At 41.9% G+C, this 22564-nt stretch overlaps 1 protein-coding gene across 7 annotated transcripts in view; it reads right to left on the bottom strand.

Annotated features, from left to right (window-relative positions):
- anks1b (ankyrin repeat and sterile alpha motif domain containing 1B) overlaps positions 1–22564 on the bottom strand; it is a 250819-nt gene that overhangs the window by 15340 nt on the left and 212915 nt on the right. For all 7 annotated transcript variants that reach the window (XM_037760557.1, XM_037760558.1, XM_037760556.1 and 4 more), the window contains 3 exons: positions 6214–6321; positions 3791–3994; positions 1340–1465 (listed from right to left, as the gene is read on the bottom strand). In XM_037760557.1, the coding sequence (XP_037616485.1) occupies positions 1340–1465; positions 3791–3994; positions 6214–6321 (438 nt within the window). The remainder of the gene's footprint in view (positions 1–1339; positions 1466–3790; positions 3995–6213; positions 6322–22564) is intronic.

Below are 22564 nucleotides of genomic sequence, written 5' to 3'. Positions count from 1 at the left end.
AAATGTGAACCGTGCTTTTATTTTGTCCTTTTGGCTTTTTACCATCCCTCTTTCTCTATTAACACTAACGCAATACACTCTCTTTCCTCTCTCCCTCTCATTACCGTCTTACCCATCTAATTTATTCTTATTCACTCTCCATCTTCCTCCAGCTTGCCAATATTCACACTCAGCGTTCTGCCTCCCCCTCTGTTGTGGCTCCCGCTCATTTATCTCACTTTCTGAGCTTCCTGGAGCCCGTTGTCCTGGGACGGCGAGCGCTTTTAGACATGTTGTCATAAATGGCTCCATGAAAGCACCTCCATATTTTCCCCCGGCGGCCCGCCCGTTGTGCGTTCCCCCATCATCCGCCCAAAACACATCGCCTGTGTAGTTGTACATCTGTCGGAGGCCTAATGGTCCTCGCTGTTTCTATCAATCTTTTGAGGTGAGAAAGCGAAAAAGGGGCGATTCTTTGACTGAGGGAAGATATGTCCTTGGGATAATTGTACCTCTTATTCACTCAGCCTCTATCTCATCTTTCATTCATGTTCGATTTCAGCATCACAATTTATTTCTCATCTCCGCGTCCTATTTGTTCAAATTCTTGATCTCTCTCCAACTATCTTTTTCACCTCTCTTTCTCCTGCTCTCTCTTACTTAATCATCTCCTCCATGTCTTCACCACAGCGCCTCAGAACCAATCAGAACGTATATTTCTTAGATTACATTCCTGAGAGCCAATCGCGGCTCAAAATTGCATTTTCTGCGCCGCTCCAAGTCGGTAATCATTCCTGTCTGGGTGCCGAGCATATAGCCAATCAGAGGTGCAAGGCTGTATCCGTGGTAACGTGGATATATAACAGCCTTTTATGTAACTGGCAAAGGTCTAAATTTACCAAAGTGCTGAGAATAAGTGAGTGCAGTATTGACTGAAAGGTGAAGCTGAGGGTCATTGATCTTTAATATTATTACCTTACTGTAGGTGTGTATTGATAGCATGCAAGTGGAGATGAAACGATCAGTCAATAATCACGAAATTATGGAAACTATTTTGATGTTGATCAATTTACTGTTTTTTTTTAACAAACAATACCACTAATTTGTGAGGGAAATGTCTTTATTCTTTACATTTTTGGACAGCTGGAAAAAAAATTAATAAATAATTCCTGACAATGACTGATATATTTGACTTCAGGACATCTCTGACTACATACATGCTGAAAATCAACCATTTTTACTGTATCAATTTAGATATTATCCAAATTAAAAGTCCCTAGAGGAGTATGATTCAACTTTTTCCCATGGTGTAGTGTTAAAAAAGTTGGACACAAGAGTGAAGTGAAGGGGTTGGACTCACGTAGGCTTCGTAGTCACAGGACTGAAAGATGAGCTTCTCGGGGTGATGCTGCCAGTACTGCACCGGAGTGGACGAGGTGGCCTCGTTGGGCGGACGCAACGTAATCGGCTCGCACCACTCGCCTGCCTGGAACGACAACCAACAGCGTGTTAGGACACCCAACAGGATCACACAGGATTACATAGACGGTGCATGACATCGGGACTTGTGCTGTGTATCCCGTGTTGACATGACTTGCTGGCCTGATGAATAAGTTCTGTAATGAAACAGCTTTCCCGACTGAACATGAACATGCCTTCAAAGGGACACAAGCTTCAGAGAACATCCGAGAGGAAATTAAACTCGGGTGAATTATGCTCGGCTTCTAGATGTTCACATTTTTTAGCTCAGTTTAAGACTCTTTGCTGCTGCTTTTTCACCCACTGAGCTTTCACCTTTTAAGCAAATACCTAAATCCTATCTGCATACTTTACTCAAATGTCTGCGGATAACAATTACGTTTTATGGTCTTTCATTCTTTGGTAAATGAAACCAGATGATATTCTTGCGTGTGGAGCTATGCACTCATCCCGTGCCAAAGACTGCATGTTTATGTGTCCCGTCAGGACGTTGGACGAGGCACTGCGGAGGTGAGATCTTGTAATCACATGCAAAGATGTCTGCCTGAGGATAAGACTTTAGAAACATGCATTAGCTAAATCTACGCTAAACTCCACCAGCTTATTCATGTTACACATGTTTTTCTCCCACACACTATGACCCAGCTGATGAACTCAGCTGCAAATCTTCATCTTAAATGGATGGTTCTGGTGTTTTGAAGTGGGGTTGTATGAGGAACTTATCCACAGTCAGTGTATTTACCTACAGTAGATGATGGTCGGTACGCCCCCAGCTAGGAGGAACAAGCAGGAGTTACCGCATGGAAGCGCATTTTAGCCACCTAAAAGAATGACCCACTTAAAAAACTCAATATCAGTTTAAGTGTACGCTATATTTAAGATATTTTTGTTTGTGTTTGCCGTGAAACAGCTTTACAGTCAATGTTTCCAATGGGGAACAGAAGCCGTTATTTATGTTCTCGCAAAAGCCATCAGACTCTAGTCGACTATTGGTCGTTATGGTCTTAGTCGACTAAGATTTCTTTAGTCGATTTGTAATTTTTTGTACGCTTTTTCATGCTGAATGACTTATTTAAAGTGGTGCTTTTGTGTGTAAAACACCTCATACAACCCCACTTCAAAACATCAAAACTATCCCTTTAAGGACCACAAAATGCATTGCACCTGTTCTCCAGGGTTTTGTTTTCTAAATCAAAGAGAACAGAAGGTGAGGGCAGAGCCAGAAGGAGAAACATTTGTGGAGGTAACCAATCATAGAAATGTGGTGACAGTCAGAGAAAGGAGGTAATGAAACAGACAATAAAGATATCTCCTCTTTTCTCCAATGGTTATCCTTCTATTCTGGCGAAAGCTGACTCATCGGTGCCACCTCAAGAGTGTTGTTTCTAGAAAGGGGGGATACACTGTGACGCACACACTTGAGGGATTCAGCAGGGTAAACATAAGTGTGTGTTAGTCTGCATTTGGTATGCTCTGTGATTCACACGGAGAGACACAAAAAGACCCTAATCATACTGAATCAAAACACAGCTGCTGCCTCAGATGTGTGCCTGAGTCACTGTGCTGTTTCTGATTGGAAGTCATAAAGTTATAATTTTTGCGTTTGGATGAGAATGAAATTGGCATGAAAGTTGAGACAGTGAAGTACGTCTTGTTTATGCAGAACTATAAAATCTTCTGATGTTTGATATTAGAGACAGACAACTGGAGATAAACGTTTCTTTCGTAAAGCGGTAGATTACGCCTGATTGCATTTGTAAGCATGCCAAAAAATAACTGTTGCACTCCGCCCACCGCATTGTGGTTTTGCATATTTTATAGCACAAAGTTTCAGGCATAAATTCCATGTTTCCTTAATTGTAAAATTTATACGAGCTCTGAGCTGCGGAGCCGGCTGCCGGTGTCAGATGGTCTGCCTGCTGCACATTATTAATGGGGTCTTTTCAACAAGCAAACAGGCAGATAAAACACTTTTGGCTCGCATCTTGTAGCTATTAGGGACCAGCATTTAATTACCGAGATACTTCATCGAATATTAAGATATATTCCGCCGTCCTGATTAGAAATGTGATTACTTACTGGAAGCTCATTAGTTTATTATCGCTTTGAATTTGTAAAATTGCAGGATATAACTTTGATTATTTGATTACAGCAAGAAGACTTAAAAGAACAGTATTAAAGGATAAGCACAGAAGATGTGCGGACAACAAGAAAAATATGTATCCTTTAAGCATTCAGCTTAGCAACTGTATCTGTGACTATGACCATTCATAATAATACTCTCCCCCTCCCTGCCTCCATTCAACCCTCCATCCTGTCCTCCCTTCCTCACCATGCTAACTTGGGCCATCTGTCGCTCCAGCTTGGATCGCGGCACGTCCTCGAAGTAGTTGTCATTGCTGCGCTGCCTGCGCCGGGCGTCCGCCTGCATGATGAGGTGCTGCACGTCCAGAGATCCGCCCGGGACCCCCGCCGTGTACGCTGCCTGGCCCACCGACGGGCTGAGCTGGGGAGGAGTGTGGTTCCCGCCGGGCTCCTGGGACAGAACGGGTAGGGGTGGGGGGGTAGGAGTGGAGGGAAGCAAGAGAGGGTTCATTCATCATTTCATAATGTGCTGTGTCACTGCTGCAAGAACAATAAGTAGGGCAATTGCATTCACTGTGTGCTGTCACATTGTATTTTTTCAGCTACAGTGTCGCCAAAAGTGCTTTATAAAAATCAGGGACAAAGACTCTGTCCTGTTAGTGGAAGGTCTCCGCTGGTCCATCAGAGTCTGAAGCCTCGCCCGCTGACTGTCACTTTAAGTGGCTCGATCCTTAAAGTGGAAAGTGATGTTCATTTAAGAGGCTTTCTGAGCTGAGCGGAGACTAAAACTCCCAAAAGAATTAGAACTTTTATGCGTTTTAATGGTCTTACACAGTAGAAGGTCAGCTATTTCTCCTGAGAGGTTATCCACTTTCGGTTGATTACATATGAGAAGAGTCTCAGTAGAAGAGGCCCGTTCTGGTGATTTTCTTTTTTCTGAAGTTGTTATAACTTTGCCTCTCAGTTCTCATCCGGAGCCTCGTTCCGTTCATTCACCCCATTTGTCCTAATGCACCCAGCTGTCAGCCGCTGTTTGTACCGTGTTACTGAGTAAACACAGCTCTCTGCTCGCACGCTGGAAGAAAATGCTGGTTAAACGCATCATTTTAGCCTGTATTGAGCCATATATAGTATAATAAGGGTGGGGGGAAAAAAACGATAGAGCATGGTATCATGATATTTTGCAATATTGTATGGATACATGGATGTCAAGTATTGATCTTTTATTATATAAACTATCAACCTCTTAACAATCTGACGGCCGCTATCCTGTCTTTCAGAGGTTGTTGTGGGCTCAGTCTTAAAATAAAGTGGAGAAAAGATACAACTACTATCATATGAAACTAGAAAAACCTAAGGAATCGATTGCTACCAACCATGTCATGTTTGCTTGTTGGGAAGAACGCTAAATAACGCTGCAAATTTACGCTAAATTTTGTCGAGGAAAAACGGTCATGGACATTTTCAAAGGGGTCCTTTGACCTCTGACCTCAAGATATGTGAATGAAAACTCAGAGATGAACAGAGTGAAAACTGTATCTTGTATATATTTTGTATATTAGACCAAACAGATGTTGATAAAATGCATAATTTGCAGTTGAATAAATCACAATATATGTAATTGCAATACTCGCAATAAGATCGTATCGTGATTTAAGTATCGTGATAATATGGTATAGTGGGACCTCTGGTGTTTCCCACCCCTACTATATAATCTTGCTATTCTCCAATAACAAAAAGAATGGAGTGAAATTAGACCTGAAACAACTAGTTGATTAATCGATTAGTCGAACCAAGCGGAGATGCAAAACATTTGCTTGTTCTAGCTTCTCAAATGTGAAGATTTGTTGCTTTTCTCTTTTGTTTTATTCTTGTAGTATTTCTGAAATATTGACTCAACAAAAAATATATACAGTCTATTTACTAGGGCTGTCGATCGATTCAAATATTTAATCATGATTAATCGCATGATTGTCCATAGTTAATGGCGATTAATCGCACATTTTTATCTGTTCAAAATGTACCTTAAAGGGAGATTTTGCAAGAATTTAATACTCTTATCAACATATTTTCCTCGCCAAAACCTTGTTGGTATCAATGGATTTCTTAGGTTTTCTGAGTTTAATATGATGCTAGTATCTTCTCTTTAGCTTTAAAACCACAACAACCACTTTTTTTAGGCTCAGTACAAAAACTGCAGTTCTCAGAAGGACATATTGAGACACAGCGGACAGTTTAGGCAGTTTAAAAGGTAGAGAAAGGAGCCGAATCGACCGGGCCAACACATTCAGCGTCCTCTCAGAAGCATAGGGCCTCTCTTGGCTCAACATCACAAAGAGCAAGAGACTATTATAAGGACATTAGAGCGTAGCCCCAATGGGAGAGAGAAAGCCAGTTCCCTGTGATTAGTATCCAGGACAAGCCGGCGGGGAGGAAACTGCAGTGGGGTGGCCATTTTGTGCCTGCCGGGGAGATTTTGGGGTAATCAGTTGGGTGGTAACAGCCGCAGTGGGGAGGCTGTATCTCCCTCACTGCCCTCTGGGAAGAGACTAGAGCTTTCTTCCTCTGTCTGATGAATTCATAATCATTTGAATCAACGTTGGTTTAGATTTCGCCGAGGGGTTTTTATGGTTCACGTAACACACTGTCTGCTCACTGAGACTCACTCACCCTGAGGGAGATGGCCCGAGGAGGTTTTTGCGGGGTGTCTTCGTGTAGCCGGTCCCCCAATGAGGCAAGGATCCGTTTTCTGTGTCCGATAAGATTGATCTTCAATACCTGCATGAACACACAGAAATTAGACATTAAAGTTAGATTACATGCAGGGAGTTTGTAGGTGCACAGACGTTTATCAAGCAAAAAAGCCAAACATTTACTAGTTTTCACTTCCGAAATGTGACGATTTGCTGGATTTTCTCAGTTTTATATCTTTGTAATCTTAATATCTTTGGGTTTTGGACAGTTGGTTGGATAAAACATGCAATCTGAAGACATCACCTAAGGTTAAAGGAATTTTATAAACAATGATTTATTGATTAATCAAATCCAATCTTGAGTTGTAGCTCCACACTAAGGCACAGAAGGAGTTAAGAGGCCTGATTTTTATGTTCTCTGCAAACACACAAGAAAATGCTGGGTCAAAAGCCACTGCGCTGGCAAAAAAAAATGATGACTCTCACTGACATTTGCATAATGTAAAACCGCTTTTCAAAGGCTTTCAGACTGGATAATGACAAGATTATATCAGCATATGCAATAACAAAAAATGCATAAAAGGTAACAGGTTATCGCCACCATGAGCCTCAAATGGAGGATAATAGTGCTATTCAGAAAAAGAGCTTCACAGAGAAAAACACCAGCACTCAGGGAAGTGCTAATGAGTGCATAATGACATAAAATGCCCCTGAGCATGAGCATACATCATGTCATTATTATTATTACATAACTGAAATGGCTTGGACGGCTGTGTCCAGACTGTTAGTTGTGCTGTTACATAAACAACATCATAGTATGTAATTATTAGTAGTATTAGTAGTATGTCAGTGTATTATATACAGTAGATGAATGTCGACACGCCCCCAGTTTGGAGAAGCAGACAGGAGTTACCACCACGGAGCCAAACCTATGTGCTGCTGTGGACGGGGCAGGCAATATAACTTACACTTAAACTGATATTGTTTTTTTTAGCTGGGCCTTTCTTTTAGGTGGCTAAAATATGTTTTGCTGCCGGCCCCGTCCACAGCAGTACATTGCTTTGCTTCGGTGCTGGTAACTCCTGTCATCTACTGTAGGTAATACACTAACTATGGATAAGTACCTCATACAACCCCACTTCAAAACACCCAAACTATCCCTTTAATATCCCCTGAAGCAGAAAAAGTATCTGGATTAATTTTGATATGTAGACTTGAGTCAGATTTTTTAAATCACAGAAATGAGGACTTGAGACTTGGAAGAAAAAAAACAAGCAACACACCTCGAATATTTTAATCATTAGGCCTCAGTCTGGCTTCAGTCAGATTAAAAACCCAAATCCCAACTCAAACTAAGAGTATTAGCAGCTGATAAAACATTGAGAGCTGAGAGTTTTTGCACTGACAGCCATGAAATGCAAATTCAACAATATCAGATTGTGGCAAATTTGTAATAGACTATTGGTTCCCCCCCAGGCGCTCATTACACAGGCACAAATAGAGACAAAACACACATACACTCTTGGAATCCAATGAAAGCATTCATTCTCTCTCTGGTCACCAGGCGTCCGCTGACTGTGCCAGTTACTGGGCTTTTCTAAAGAGGCGAGCTGGAACATGGCTGCTTTCTGCAGTTTGCTCTGTTTACACCTTCTGGCACCCGAACATACCTCAGTATACAACAAACTGCTGCCTGGTTTTTACGGCTCTGCCTCTGGAGGTCTTCCAATAAAAGGTATGCGAGACAATGTGTGTGTTTTTGTGTGCGTCTTCGGGGCAAAAGGTGGTAATTAGCCTCAATGCGAGGCCTCAACGCGAGTCTAATGATTTCTCCCAACAGTCTTGCTTTGAGTCAGCACAACTCACACACAAGACATGCACATATTTTATCATCTCATGCACCAATTACTGCTCCACATCTGCTAGAGAAACATAAAAGTACAAACTAACAACGAGAACAGAGCTGTAGGATGCACATGCTTTGGTTCCATGTGTACGTGCATAAACACACAAACAGATCATAAATAAATCAATCCCAACCATGAATATATGCAAATTGCGTGCAAACAACTGATATATAATGTATCACGCAAGCGCAAAAATGCTAAACACTTCCTCTTGCATTCTTTGCTTAGTAGATTCAATTTGATATCACATAGTAAATAAGGAAAAAGAGGCAGTTTGAATAGTGAGATGTTAAAAAAAAACACAGCAGCTACTAATGGGTTAAACTTCATCCTACGCTGCTCTTCTCTGCATGGAAACAATGTCTTTTAATTGTTAAAATTAGACGGATCAAAGGGAAACAGAGGGGAGAGCTGGGACTAGCAGGTAGTGGAACTAATTGGCGTATTATGGCCGCCCCGTGCTCCCTCCGCCAATTTTTATTCACTCAGCTTTCCCCTCCTATCTTCCCTCTCCTCTCTGGGTTTCACAGCTCTCCATCTCTCTCTCTCTCTCTCTCTTACAGACCGTCCTTTATGGACTCACAATGTCAGTCATGCTACAGCATCTCTCTCTGTCTCTTTGCACTAAAGATGACATTGACTCGATGAATTCGGCGCATTAAGATCACCTGATTTTGTCTTAATTTTAAGCGTTTTTAACTTTTAAAAATTCTCCTTTCCAATGCATTTTGTTTTAGAAACAAGGGTCAACATCATGGTTTTCAGCACAGTTTTAGGTGTTTCAAGTAGAGCTACAACAATTAATCAATTAGTTGTCAACTATTGAATTAATCTCCAACTATTTTGATAATCGATTAATCAGTTTGAGTGATTTTTTTAAGAAAAAAAAGTCAAAATTCTCTGATTCCAGCTTCTTAAATGTGAATATTTTCTGGTTTCTTTACTCCTATGACAGTAAACTGAATATCTTTTGAGTTGTGGACAAAAGGAAACATTTGAGGACGTCGTCTTGGGCTTTGGGAAACACTGATCGACATTTTTCAACATTTTTTTTACATTTTATAAACCAAACAACTTATCAATTAATCGAAAAACGAATCGACAGATTAACCGAGTGTTAATATCATTACATAAACTTTAGAGCTGAGAAGATAATCAATCGCTTAGGCGACAGACAGAAAATTATTTGGCTAGTTTGATAATCGATCAATCATTTAAGCCATTTGTAAGTGCCAAACATTTTGTAGTTTCAGCAACGATTTGCTGCTTCTCTTTGCCTTTTGTGATATTAAATGAATATCATTTGGTTTTTGACTGTAGGTCTGACAAATCAAGCAATTTGATAACATCACCTTGGGTTTGAGGAAGTTGTGACGCACAATTTGACTATGTTCTGATGTTTTATTAGCCAAATGGATGATAATGAACGGATTTACTGGGACTTAGATTGCAAACAAGTTGTTACCTTACGTTAAATAAGAAAATCAACATTTGATGACTTTTGAGTAAACTTTAAAGAACAAAATGATCTGGGTAATGGATTTTTTTCCCCTTATGTAGTAAAGGTTATGAAATATTAATTCTCTTGCCTCTGCGTCTTTCCGTGTCTGTCTCCTGAGGGTCTATAGCGTGACACGACTCCTCACACTGCTGTTTCATCACATACAAACACACAAACGCACACACACTCCAGAGAGAGGACAGTAATTGCTTTGCATGGTGCACATCTGTGTGTGTGTGTGTGTGTGTGTCTGTGTGTTACACTTCTGTCTTATGCAACAGCATCTACTTCAACTACAGTAGAAGCCTCAACCTCAGCCTGGAGTTCAACTGTCACCATGGCAACACAGAGCCGCCGCAGCAGCAGCAGCAGTCACCCACACACACTCGTCCAAAAAAAATATCCACATGCACGTGGATGTGTACTCTCTCTCTCTCACACACACATACACACACACACAAACAGCTGTTTGGGAGCCTGGGGAAGAAGATTATATTGTTATCCCTGAATGGATGAGAATTTGAATGCAACCCGACCATTATTGTTAAAACACAGACTCTCACTCTCTCTGCGATGCTTGACTGCAGTATCACGGCCATTTGCATTTAAATTATATTCAACGCAGCTGCATATACTGACAGGAGAAGTGTTGAGCTACCACAGCGTACACCCTTCTTTCCTCTCTTTCTATCTAGCTATCGCTACTAATTCATTGAAGCTCAACTCTTTTCAGATCAACTCAGAGCTCATAGAGTTGACATAATCTCATTCTTTCCCTGCCCATGTCTCTCTACTGTACTTCTCTCTGTCTGATGAGGGTTACCTCACTGACCCTCTGGTCTTGATTTTATTACTATAGTACGAAGTGATTTGGGACGCTGTTTGCCTCCAGTATCTCACTGGGCTGCTATGTTTGGGTCTTATGTGTGTTTCGATCAATGCACTAATCCTGTTAACAGTCCCGTTAGCCCAGATTGAGCGGGCTTGATTAACGGATTAGCCGCCACACACACGGGTAACGGAGCTGTGCTTTCTCACACCCATCTCCTCTCTGTAGCCTACTGTCACTACTTTCTACAACAATTAAACAAATAATCTCATTCGTTGCGATTTAAGTATTTGCGTATGCATGTAAAATGTTCCACCTTCAAGTTGTTTAATTTAGCTACGAGTCAGAAAACATCAGGGCTGCCCCCTTTTAGTCGATTAGTTGACTAATGCCTAGTTCACACTACACAACTTTAGCCCTGATTTTCCGCTCCCCGACAGTTTTTAGAGCTTTCCGACAAAAGCCCCAGATCAGAGGAAAAATAGCGTTGGCTCGCCGTCATGTGTGAACTGCTCAAAGACGCTCGCCGATGCCTTGCAGACACATTCCAGGTATCTAGCATGCTAAACATCTGGACCTGTCGGGGTCTCCGGCCACGAGCTACAGCCAATGAGAGCGTGAGACACGGGTTGAGGGGAAACCTGGGTTGAGGAGGGGTCGCCTGTAACAATAGGAACTTACTGTTTGTGTTGCATTTGCAACACGGAGCAAAGTCGTTGTTGCACCTAGAGGAATAAACAGTGAAAAAAAGAGTGTGGAACCCAGTGGAAACAGGCTATTTTGTGAACACGTGCCAACAACAACATCAGCAATATGTCTTGCGTATGGTGTCACGTCATTTACCGCGTATTTCTCGCGCGTGTTTTCGTGACAAAACGTAGTTTGGAGACCTCCTGGTGAAAGATCCTGTAGTGTGTGACCTCATGTCGCCGGTCAGTCATGTAGTGTGAAAACCACAAAGACTTATAGACTTACAGGACAGCAAGTTGTGTAGTGTGAACAGTACTGCGATCTGATGACTGGAAATCAGTCAACTAAGTTTTCTTAAGTTGTCGTTTTTTATGCATATTTTCATGCTGAATGCTTATTTCCAAGACACTTATGAACCCATTTTTGGTAAACTCAAGATTAAAGTGGTGCTTTTGTGTGATTCTGTGTGATCTAAAGATCAACTATTAGTCGACAAAATGGTATGAGTGTTAGTCGACTAAGAATTGCCCTCTAAAACATGCAAAAGCAAAACATCCCCATCTTTCAAGATGATGAATTAGTACAAACTTCCATGAAAACCCTAAGAACACACTGACCTCTTTAAACACAAGAGGGAACCGCAGAATAATGACGACAGCTGCGACGAAATGACATGTTTTGCAAAGCAACCGGTGCAACAATGAGGAGTAAGTGGTGAGCGTCAGTGATTGGGGGGACATTAACGATGACCTCTCGCATTCAGGACACCGGAGACAAAAAGCCTTTTCTCCTCGTCCTACTGGAGGGGAGGTTGGAAGCTGGTCGGCTCACTGGAGCGTAAAACCCGGCGAGGGGGACCAACAGTCCGGTCACTGTCTGTGCTCAAGCTAGCACGTAGTTTTAATGATGGAGAAGGAGATGCTTTCATCAGTCTCTCTGCTCCTGTTTAATCTGCATTGACGCGCCTAAATATCCCTTTCATCGCCCTCATATCCCTTTTCACTCCATCCATATTCTGACCTCAAATTACCTCTCATCATCTGCTCTCATCTCTTCCACTCTCCCTCCCTCTCCCTCTCGCTATATCCAGATGATAGAAGGAGAGGGTAAAAGAGAAGAGACAGTCCGAGAGAATAAATAGAGTGAGAGTCAGTGATTCGGCCTAATAAAAGAAGAGGCTCTGCAGTCGCACATTAAATAGCTTCTTCTCTTCAGCCTTGGCAACTGCATGTGATTGGTCCATCTTTGTTTGTTAGCTTTTCTCTGCGTGTATCTACCTTCTCCAGGCTCCCGTCAATATGACCGATCTCCTCTCCGCTGTAGACTAAGAGGCTGTGACCTCTGTGATATCAGCAGACCCCTGAAGCCCCCCGAGGCGCCGTCTGCTAATGGTGCTGTTGGGGTTCAAACCCTTTGAAGAATCCTCCAATCGATTTTTCCGGATCAAAGAATCACTGGCGTAAGGTTTCTTAAATTGCCCAGGTCAGAATACATTACAGGCCAATTGAATGGTAATATTGATCAGCAAATAGCCCTCGTCTGTCTCAGTGCCATCTTAGAGGTTGAGTGAGGACATCAAGGTCATGACCTCTGGCATATTTCTGTCTATTTCTCTTGAGGATTTGGAGGAAGATTCTGAGATTTTTTGACTAAATATCTCAAAATGTGACTGTTTCTTAGCAAAAAAAAGACAAACATTGAAATACACTGAAAGAGGATTATTTTTTAAAGCATTTGTTCGACATTTTGGGAAATTATTCTCTTTTTTTTTAAGTCCGAAGAAGGTAACTAAATCTGCCTACCATCACCTCTAAAGCTCACTAATTAAACACATTTTGTATTGTTTGTTTAATCTGTACAACAGGTGTAAAGATGACAATTCACAGTTTTACTTCCGTCATGTGCCGGACTATTCCTTGACTGGAGGCAGTTGCCAGGCAACCAGTGGAGAAAACAGGAAGTCGCTGCTCCAGAACTATTCCTTTAAATACTAAACAATTGTACCGAGTTTGGTTGGCGGCTAGTCAAATGTTTGGTTGGGTTAGTGCCGAGGGAATTTGGACTCCCAACAGCTCCGGTTGAGCAGTATAATTACTGTACTACAGTCACACAAAGTGGCTTTGTGCAAGAAATGCAAATTTGAGAACAAATATTAGCCGATAATTAAGCCTGAGCTGTGGTACTAAATCTGTTAGCTAAGACGGGATATAAAAGAAACGAGCTTCCACCTTTCAATCGATAGAGTTTGTTATAGAAAGGCATTTCTAGTAATGTGGATAATGAGCACAGCGCACGCCGAGTGTGAAAGCAGAGAGACATTTACAGCAACAATGCTCGGCTCGTTTTTCACCCCGATTATTGACGTTTTTTCTAACCCTGAATTCTTAATTACAGCCAGCCACCTTCCTCATCGCTCCATCCCTCACTTAATGTGTGTGTTGTCAGGAGGTGGAGCTTTTTTCGGGCTGGCAGGATGAGTATCGATTTGCCTGGACTCTCAATAGACTCCACACACAAAACACACACTGTATAACCCTCAGAAAGCAAGCAGCTGAGAGCTAGCCTGGGATCATGACAGTGAAGTCCAGGTTTCAGCTTTAGAACCACAGTCGCTCCAACATACAGCCATATACACTGTATATATAGATCTATACACACACACACTATATAGCGGGGGGTGGTGGGGGGTGGGGCATCGGAGGGAAACCAGAGACCACTGGTTGCCTAGCAACCAGAGAGCGGAGGGGAGTTGCAGCTAAAGGGTGATGCGTTGAAAATGATGTCCAACAGGGACCAGTAGGAAGGCTGGTTCCAGTGCTGACAGAACACGCAGCCAATGAGAGCGGGCCGTTAATGAGCCCGCCTACATGGAGACAGATACATCTCCATTAATAGCACGAGAACTGTAACTATGACTGGAAGCACAGGCTGTGTGTGAGTGTGTGTGTGTGTGTATGTGTGTGAGTGTGTGTGTGTGCAAACATTGCCAAGTGCTGCAGGATCAAGGTTGAAACAAGATCTCTCAAAGCTTTTCCTCCACACACACACACACACACACTTTGCCACACACAGTGGAGCTCATGAATTGAATTGCCAGTATGATGAGAGAGGAAATGGTGTATAATATTTTTCTGGGTTAATAAATACTTCAAAGCCCCCAAGATGGAAGCGATTTTCACACTGCAGAGGAGCACAAGCTCTCCTAAGGCACCGGGCTGTGTGTGTGTGTGAACATCCATGCATATGTGAGTGTGTGTATGAGTACAATACTATCTGGGTGTGGGTGCTTCAAAGAGTTTATCCACCTCCGGGCTTTTCAAACTGTAAAAATGCAAGTGTTAAAATTAGGGCTGTCAAAGTTATATAGTAACGTGTTGACGCAAATTTGTTTTAACGCTACTAATTATTTTTTTTTTAAACGCAACTTTCGATTTTTAGGTTGTAACGGGCTCAGTCTTAAAGCTAGAGTGAAGATAATGGTATCACATTAAAATAGAAAACCTAAGGAATCCATTACCATTACCCACCATGTCATACTATCTTGTTGAGAGGGAGGTTAAATAACGCTCCAAACTTACACTACATTTTGGTGAAGAAACACTGGCATCACCATTTACAAAGAAGTCCCTTGACCTCTGACCTCAAGATATGTGAATGAAAATGGGTTCTATGGGTACCCACGAGTCTCCCCTTTACAGACATGTACCACTTTACGATAATAACATGCAGTTTGAGGCAAGTCACAGTCAAGTCAGCACACTGACACACTGACAGCTGTTGTTGCCTGATGTGCTTGAGTTTGCCATGTTATGATTTGAGCATTTTTTTTATGCTAAATGCAGTACCTGTGAGGGTTTCTGGACAATATTTATCAATGTTTTGTGTTGTTAATTGATTTCCAATAAGAAATATATACATTAATTTGCATAAAGCAAGCAATCTCCCTTTAAGGTACATTATGAACAGATACAAAATGTGATTAATTTGCGATTAATTGTGATTAAATATTTGGATCGGTTAATTTATTTAACAATAATGAAAATTGATTGAACCTTGCAAATGGATTTATGTTTAAAATTTCAAACATTTTTACAGAACCACAAGAGAAATTAAAGATGCAATTCCTAAGCTACATTTCACATTTTTTATTATAGGTCTTGAGGCTTAAATTAGGTTTGTAGTGAATGTCGATCATGTGTATATAACCCTGTGTGTGTGTGACCCGTGCATGTCCACATGACATCACATGGTTAAGGTTGAAATAGCAACAGAGAGAGAGAGAGAGCCCAGTGGAGTGATGTTTACGTTGTTGTTTGGTACCTCACACGTCAGAGGTACAGTAAGGTTCGCATACAACAGCTGCTGTCGGTCAGAGTCAGTGAAGCGTGGAACATACAGTACATGCACTATTTGGAGGGATAAAGGCTACTGATACAAGATGAGGTTAATAGTATGCTTGTAGCAGCCATATGTGCATCTGTGAACTCTGCGCTGACAGACAGCTCTGGACGGGACCGTGCTGTGCAATGCCTTCATGATTCCCAATGAGTGGTGGGGAAACTTTAAAATGAGAAGAGAAACAGTTGAATTGAGGACAAAAGTTTTGTGCAAAAGCAGCCAGCAGCTGAGTTACAGTCTGTGTTCCTGTTTGGTGACCCGGTTCTGTCCCAAAATAAGATGTAAACCCTTTGAAAATAAACTCTCCCAGACTCATATAAATGACTGACGGGTGTGAAATAGAAGTGTTAACGTTATGAATCCTTCGAGGACTTACGGTAGAGTTAACCAAATAAAACAGAATAAAAAACCAGTTGTGTATCGATCCGTAGAATTTAAACCCTTTGCATCAATACTCCAGTTACTGTATGTTAAAAGCCTTTGTCTGTGAAATGTCTCCCTCAGCATCATCCATCATCATGCTGTGGTTTCTCTGGGCTGCCTAGTGACTAATGCCGGTCACTGAAGGGGAATCTATTGCTGTGACTCGCCGCTGCGGTGGCGACTCGATGAACAGGAGGCAGGATTGTGATTGATTGAGCGGCGTCTGAGGTAAAAAGCAGCTGGCAGGGTTTCCAACTCAATCTTTCTGTCCGTCCGGGCCGTTCTTCAACGGCTGGGAGAAGACAAATACTTCTCTTCTTGTCGTCCTGCCGGGACCTGTCTCTCTCTCTCTCCCTCTATTTACCTCCCGTAAGGTCCTCACTTACTTTCCGCTCCGGTATTGCACTAAACCTGCTGCCTTGTTTCCCCCCCAGCCAAGTCCAAACAGGCTAGAACATATTAACTAATCATCCTTGACTCTTGGTTTCCAGTCGATTTTGGGCAACTTCAGACAAGTGGAGGTAAAAGAATTTGTGAATCATGCTGTTTCTTAGAGTGATTTTAAAGTGCAACATCACTTTGAACAGAAAGTAGAGATTAGGAATCTGAAAACAGTCATCATATGACAGAGGATTAGCCTTCCTTTTGCTAATTAATGTTTACAGTTCCCCTCAAATATTGTGATTATCACTGAAATAAGTACTTGTGTTGAAAGTCAGCCTTTACGCCTTCACAGACTGACAACATCCCGCTCTTCAGCAACTATATTCTTTTCTTGGTCTCGTCCCAGATTTCACTCCTCTCGCCATCTTCTGAGAGTACGTTAGTGCATGCAAATGAGGATAGGACACAAATTAGGGCAGCAATTGGATTTGAGTGGGTTTAACTGTAGTAGTGATAGCTTTTTTTTTGTTGCCCTTTTTCCTCCGCTTCACTTGACTCAATCTGGAACTACAGAAAAAGGATTGACATGTTCTGAGCTGAAACCTGATTTGGGATTCAACTTGTCTTTTAGAAAGTCTTGTGACTTGGTCCAATTTCTGGCAGGGATTCAGTTTATGTTCAAGGTAACGTGATTCAAATTTCTTCAAAGATTTATAAGCTTGAATTCACAGGGAAGAAACAAAAAGAAGAGACGTGACTTGCTGCCGCGTTGAGGAATAATAAACTGAAGTTTTATCAAAGCTCAATGGATGCTTCATTGCTTCGCTGAGCTCATTCTCTCAGGTGGCTCGAGGACACACTCCTACACACTAGATGCACACATTTATCTCTTAACTCCTGCGCACACACACGCACCTTCACACAGCCAGCGAATTAGCCTAGTCAGCAGTGTCGATTGAGCGCCATGGAAGCGTTTCGTATGTTATAATCACCACAGCCTTGCAGAGCATGAAAGATGCATAAATAAAACAGCGAGCGAAGAAAAAAAAAAAGGATCAACGGCTCATCCTTGTGTTTCTTGTTTTTTAACAGATATCCTTCTGTTTCTTCATCACTCATTCCATCACTAGTCCTGTCTATCAGCGGGTTACCTACCTCTCCTCAAGACTTATTCCAAATGAAAGGTTGAAGAGTCGTCTTCAGTTTTGCACTCCTCTGTTTTCCGCCTGTGTTTTTCTTTTCTCGCCGCTCTTCTCTTCTTGCTGTTGCTTTCTCGCTGTCAAAGACAAGTTCGTCCTCCTTCTCTCCTTCCTCTTCTTCTTCTGTCTTCAACCACGCTTTCCTGGCTTTACTCCTCGCCTCCTCACCACCAGCTTTTGTCTCCCTTTCTCTCACTCTCTGCAGATTTCCAGCGCTCACCAACTCCTCCTCTTTCTTCAGCTTGCGGCAGCCAGACTACATCTCCTACATGTCTCTGCCTGAGCGCTCGCTCTCTCTCTCTCTCTCCCTGCTCTCGCTCTCTTTCTACCCAGTTTACACTCTCCCCTCCTCCTCCTCTTCCTCCTCCTCCTCCTCTCCATCTCGTCACTATGGAGACGCTGGGCCCGTACAGAGACAAGCTCGTGCTGGTTCACAAGGAGTGTAAATGTGTTGTTTGTGTGAAGCATGAGTTGAGACAGTTCAACGGTAACGGTATCATCGTCACAATTACTTCAATGTAAAATTCCACTGACATAAACTACTAATAAGTATTTTAACCCCACAGTCAAGTCCCATTTCAACGTTTTCTTTTGAAAGAATAGAACCGGTAGCTGTTTCCCCATGAGAGTAGTATCAATCTTCTCATCTAACTCTCTGCAAGAAAATGAATAAACATATTTCCCAAAATGTCGAACCATTTCTTTAATTATATCCTTAAAGGTGCAGTGTGTTGCGATTTGGCGGCATCTAGTGGTGTGGTTGCAGACTGCAACCAACTGAGTACCCCTCCGCTCATTCCTCCCTTTCCGAGACTGCGGTAACGTGAGTCGCCGAGTGCAAAACCGCGGTAACGGCAACGGGAGGAGCAACGGAAGTCAGACGGTGGCTGGCGGTACCACAGTTTTGCACTCTCCGGCTCACGTTACCACAGTTTCAAAGCATTTCAGAGAACTATGGTGGCCTTCAGATAAACGTAAACAAGTTGAAAGGCTCTCTCTAGAGTCAGTGTTTGCTTTGTCTGTTCTGGGCTACTGTAGAAATATGGCGGAGCAATGTGGCGGACTCCGTGAAGAGTACCCACTCCCTATGTAGATATGAAGGGCTTCTAAGCTAACGAAAACACAACGATTCTTAGTTTCCTGTGATTATACACTAATGAAAACATAGTTATGAATATTTTATTCCATTTCTGTTAACAGATCCCTCTAAATGTTACACACTGGTCCTTTAATGATCCTCATCTGAGTATGAAGTATGACTCAGTTTGGTCTACGCAAAGGCTCTAAATACAATACCCTTATATTAGCCACTGTTGCTATAGAGAAGAAGCCAACTTGAGGCATGAATCAAACACATCGTTGTTGCAATTTGGCTCAAAACACCTCATCGTACAGTAGTTATTGTCCAACATGAACCCAAAACCCAAGTGAACTAATTCTTTCTACAAAATGTGACTGTCATGTTCAGCTCACTGGGAATCGTCGTTCGACTTCTCTCCTTACATTTCTATGTACATAAACTTGTACCTTTGATATTTTATCAAAGAATCACATATTGTCTATCTGTCATCTTTAGTATTGATGATTCAACTGGGAAAAGTTTTAATTCTTTTTTATTTTTTGGAGCATTTGATTCCCATCTAAGCCTTGGAAGAGCTTAGACTGTAAGTCCCCTAACATTGTGGCGTAGAAAATGAATGTGAGTTTTACTTTAAGATGCCCAAAATACAGCCTTCCGCCTTGCAACTCTAAGTCATTAGTCGATTGTGTAATCACATCTTTCTTTACACCTACAGATGCAGACATGTTTAGACATTTCACCGAAAATAGCTCAGAGCAGAGGAGCTCCCATTTATCTGATCCTGATTACTCTTTTGCTGTGTCCCTTTAGGCCTCATGTACTGTAGACCAACGTCATCACTGAGCACGCTTGCGTAATACATGAATACTTCCCCTAACAACCAGATATTCCTACTCACTTATGTGTGCTCTTGGAAAATCTATAAACTGACTACAGGACACAACACTAGTGCTTGTGTGCGTGTACATGGTTTGTGCATTAGACTAAACATGTGCATGTGTTTATGTATGAGAATATATATTTGCAGGCATATCACTGCAAGTGTCACATAAATGAAATCCAACCCACAAAGCTCAACGTCATTCTGACTATTTCTGTCTTTTACAAGAGTCTACTTGTGTGATCCAATAGGAGAAAAAAACAAAGATAGTGCATGACTCCTCCTTATTGCCTCCTCTCTGAGAAACACTATTAAAGAACGATACTATAGATTTCAATTAAGTAAATACACCTTTAAGTGTAATTGTACGAATTTACAAATGCACTCAAATCTCTACTTCATCATCTCGAGGTCCATTTAGTAGCTGTCTGGAGTTTTTGATCATGTCGCAAGATCTTCATCACAAGTTTGCCCAGTTGTCGTGAAATTAGTAATGTTCGAATGTCCATTTTTTAAGGACTTTAGCACTTTAAGGACGTTTAATCCATGTTATTGAGCTTCAAAGTTTATCGTTGACCTTGGAAACAGCAGAGGAAGACGATGTTACATGATCCAAAGCTCTAACACAAGCACTAAATAGACTTGAGCAATGCCTGCCAATCAAATCCAACAGAATTTATAATGGAAAGAAGGAAGGAAAATGAGTTGAGAGTCAATAATTGTAAGTCCAACAGAATTTCCAAAAATAGCCACTTCTGTGGAAGTGATTTTCTAATTTAGTGTTAAAGGTGCTAAATGCAAGATTGGGAGCATTTCTATTGCCTTCGCAAGGCTCTCAACATGGCGATGACTGAGCCGGCGGCTCGCAGCTAATGGAGCTAACAGTGGAAAAAACAGCAAAAGTGCTGACAGAGCTAACAGTATTAACCTTGGGGGGAACCAGAGGGTGGGTGCTACACTTCCACAACGGCGCCGTCGGTCGGTACACCGTTATTGTAACCGCCATAAGAGCGCAGTGAAGAGCGGTGGCCGTGAGCTAGCCAGTGGAGCATGCTCACATGCACAAACATGCACTAAAAGGCAACAAATCCCGGAGAAACTCAGATTACAACACACACAAAGCTAGAGAGACTTCATTCTCTGCTCAGGGAGACATTACTCCTCTATATCTTTACATAGACAAAGGTTGTTTGCTGCTATATCAATGCTCTGAATATCATATAGAGCTCCTTTAATATGATCTATTATTGAAAGGAAGACGGAAAGCTGAGATCCTGAGCAAACTCCTACAGAGTTTAACAAGTGAGGATGTTGACTGCGAAGCAGCAGACCAGCAGCTACAGCTTCACAACTGGGCCACAGGTTCAGGGTGCGCTGTGTGGGTCACACACATTATCTCCCGATACCTCCCACACTATCTCCAGCACGGTGAGCGCTACGACGGGAAGTGCAAACGCCAAATAAGGCTGCAGGAGTGCGATATCAGCAGGCAGGGACGGTGAAGTACACTGCAGTCCTGAGGCAAAACCACCCACACGAAAAGCTACTACTCACTCCTTTTTTTTCACACATACTGTACATGTACTTTATCCTCGCACATTTCAACACATCAGACATGTATGAAAAACCTTCACGTGTGTGACAGCCGCATTTGCATACTCTCGCATGTAAACGCCTTTTTTGAGTGTGAAAACTCATGAATCTGAGACGGAGTAAACTAAATAACGGAAGTGTGGATGCATGTGTATTATTGCATGATGTATAGGGTTTAATCCTGCAGTGTCTAACGAAGGCAGGAACCATCTGGTGTTGGGATGTGAGACAATCTGTCCATTTGGAGAGGTGACAAAGAAGGTGATAAGCACAGGAACATAACACACACACACACACACATTAAGTATTTGGAATTGTGTCAGGAAAAGGCAATCCAGTACACACACACATTTCATTTATACCAAGTGCACATATCTCTAGTCTCTATGGTAACTAGTAGCCGTCATGGCAACGGAGTACAAGCGGTAGAAGAAAGGATGAACTCTCATGACTGTCCTCAATTTATTTTGGACCCCTCGTACAGTTACACACACACACACACACAAGTAGTGTTAGTCATTTTGAGGTTTTCAGAACACAGTCCCAGTTTTGAGTGCGAATACCTCCTGAAATGACATGTTGTAATAATAGCGGGGAATGCAGGGACAAGTGAGGACATGCAGGTGAATCACACACGCGCATATACACCCACACACACACACACCTACACAGTGAACACAGACTAACACGCCTTCACATGCAAGATACAGACATGAAGAAGCAGAGAAAGGGGTTGCGAGATGATCGACACGAGAGGAGAAATACAGCGGTGGAAAGTACATCTACACAAGCGCTGCACTTAAGTAAAATATTTAGGTGCTTGTACTTTACTTGAGCGTCTCCATTTTATGCGAGTTTCAGTTCACTACATTCCAGAGGGAAGTACTGCAGTTTTTACTCCACTACATTTATCTGACAGCTAGAGTTACTTTACAGATTTTACATACAAAACGATGATGATCAGCTTATAAAATATGATGCACCATTATAGATTAAACTACGCAAGAGTATATCAATAAGTAAAAACACTGCTTACATGTTAATGCATCAGTAATAATAATTAAAGTGGCCACACTGCAAAACAAATACCTTTTTTTTATACTTTAAAGGGACAGTGTGTAGGATTAGGCAGCATCTAGTGGTGTGGTTGCAGATTGCAACCAACTGAGTACCCCTTTGCTGCAAAACCATGCACAGAGGCCATCCTTACCATGATAACTCTACTTTAGGAGCAAATAGTTATGCATATAGTTATGAATATTTATTATTTTTCTGCTAATAGATCCCCTGAAATGTTACACACTGGCCCTTTAATGCATCAGTATTATTAAAATTAAATTACATAACATTCAAGTGGCCACACTACATAACAAATACCTTTAATTTTGATACTTTAACTATATTTTGTTGCTAATACTCATATACCTTTCAATGTAGGATGTG

Source organism: Sebastes umbrosus, chromosome 23 (genome assembly GCF_015220745.1).
Source record: "Sebastes umbrosus isolate fSebUmb1 chromosome 23, fSebUmb1.pri, whole genome shotgun sequence".
NCBI classification, from domain to species: domain Eukaryota; kingdom Metazoa; phylum Chordata; class Actinopteri; order Perciformes; family Sebastidae; genus Sebastes; species Sebastes umbrosus.
Note: the sequence above shows the minus strand (reverse complement) of the source record. Positions and strands in the feature narration are given on the sequence as shown.